The sequence below is a fragment of the Macaca thibetana genome, chromosome 8 (genome assembly GCF_024542745.1).
Source record: "Macaca thibetana thibetana isolate TM-01 chromosome 8, ASM2454274v1, whole genome shotgun sequence".
In the NCBI taxonomy this organism is placed as follows: domain Eukaryota; kingdom Metazoa; phylum Chordata; class Mammalia; order Primates; family Cercopithecidae; genus Macaca; species Macaca thibetana.
Window position 1 is genome coordinate 75,278,896 of NC_065585.1, and position 1,324 is coordinate 75,280,219.

At 42.3% G+C, this 1,324-nt stretch overlaps 1 protein-coding gene across 1 annotated transcript; it reads right to left on the reverse strand.

The window, feature by feature from the left end:
* Window positions 1–706: 706 nt before the first annotated feature.
* On the reverse strand, window positions 707–1,060 carry LOC126960679 (guanine nucleotide-binding protein G(I)/G(S)/G(O) subunit gamma-5-like). The gene has a single exon (XM_050800324.1). The coding sequence runs from the start codon at window positions 1,058–1,060 to the stop codon at window positions 707–709; it is 354 nt and encodes a 117-aa protein (XP_050656281.1).
* Between the last annotated feature and the right edge of the window lie 264 nt (window positions 1,061–1,324).

A 1,324-nucleotide genomic window follows, 5' to 3' on the forward strand; every position in this document is an offset into this window, starting at 1 on the left:
GGCTGGGCTCAAGCAATCTCCCAGCCTCAGCCTCCAGAGTGGCTGGTATTCCAGGTGTTACAGGTCACTATGCCCAGCCCAGGATCTTACATTTTAATATTATTGTGCAGTGGCACGATCATAGCTCATTGCAGCCCCAATCTCTCAGGCTCAAGGGATTCTCCTGTCTTCGTCTCCCAAGTAGCCAGGACTACAGGGACTACAGGCATGCACTACCACACCCAACTTTCTAAACCATTTTTTAAATTTTTATTTGTTTTAGTGGAGATGGGGTTTTGCTATGTTGCCCAGGCTGGTCTCGAACTCCTGAGCTCAAGCGATCCCCCCCAACCTCGATCTCCCAAAATGCTGGGATTACAAGGGTGAGCTATACCATGCCCTGTCTCAGAATCCTATTTTTTAAAGTGAAAAAGCAAGTGGTCATATCTTTGAAAAAAAAAATGACATTAAAAAGGAACATACGCATAACCAATATTGCTGCCCTCACTTTATTGTGAGAATTGTTTTTATACTATGTATTTGGTTGTATGCTGCTGCCAGTGTACATAAAACAATTACCCTTGTGAAACAGAAATTTATGAAAATTCGGAGAGGTAGATGTGAAGGACTGAAAAGGTAGAAGTTTGTATATTATGGCACATATGTTATAGGGATAAGTTTTTGTCCAGGCTTCAGATTTCTAGCTCTCTTTTGAGTATTCACTGGTTCATGAGAAGTGGTCTGGGAAACCTTTGAAAGGTCCGTTTGACCACAAAAAGGAACAGACGTTCTGGAGTCTGGAGAGATTTGAACTCGAAGATACCCCAGTCAGCAGGAAGTCATGTGGAACATTCTGCAGACAGAATTGTTTCAAGTTGGAAGATCCCTGGGATACTTTGATACAGTTGAGTCCAGCCTCCAGCCAGAGCTGCTGAAGCACTTTCTTTATAGCAGCAAGGCTGGGGGAACCAGACGTGACACAGCCCAGAGCCGAGCCAATCTGTGGGTTGGTGGCTTGCGAGTCGGTGGGACCAGGCAGCGGGGCAGTGTGTGGCCTTGATGTGATAATTTTTAAAAACATTCAGTCTTTAGAATCATTTAGATCAAGGCTTTAGCATCATTTTCAACACAGTACTCTAGGAGCCACTAACAATTGCCTGGAGTTTGCATTTGAGTTCAAAAAGTATTTGTCATCTTGGCCTGAGATGAAGAACATATCACTTTTGTCGAAAATTTTGGAGGATATATGTGATTTTATTTAGACATGGAATGATTTCATATTTTTGCTTAGTACAATTACAAATTTATGAACATTCCCAGGTTACAAATGTCCGATTTGTATGTT

What these genes read in the sequence shown, in the direction of transcription:
- LOC126960679 (XM_050800324.1), bottom strand. Translation starts at nt 1,060, where the DNA reads ATGTTTTTAAAAATTATCACATCAAGGCCACACACTGCCCCGCTGCCT.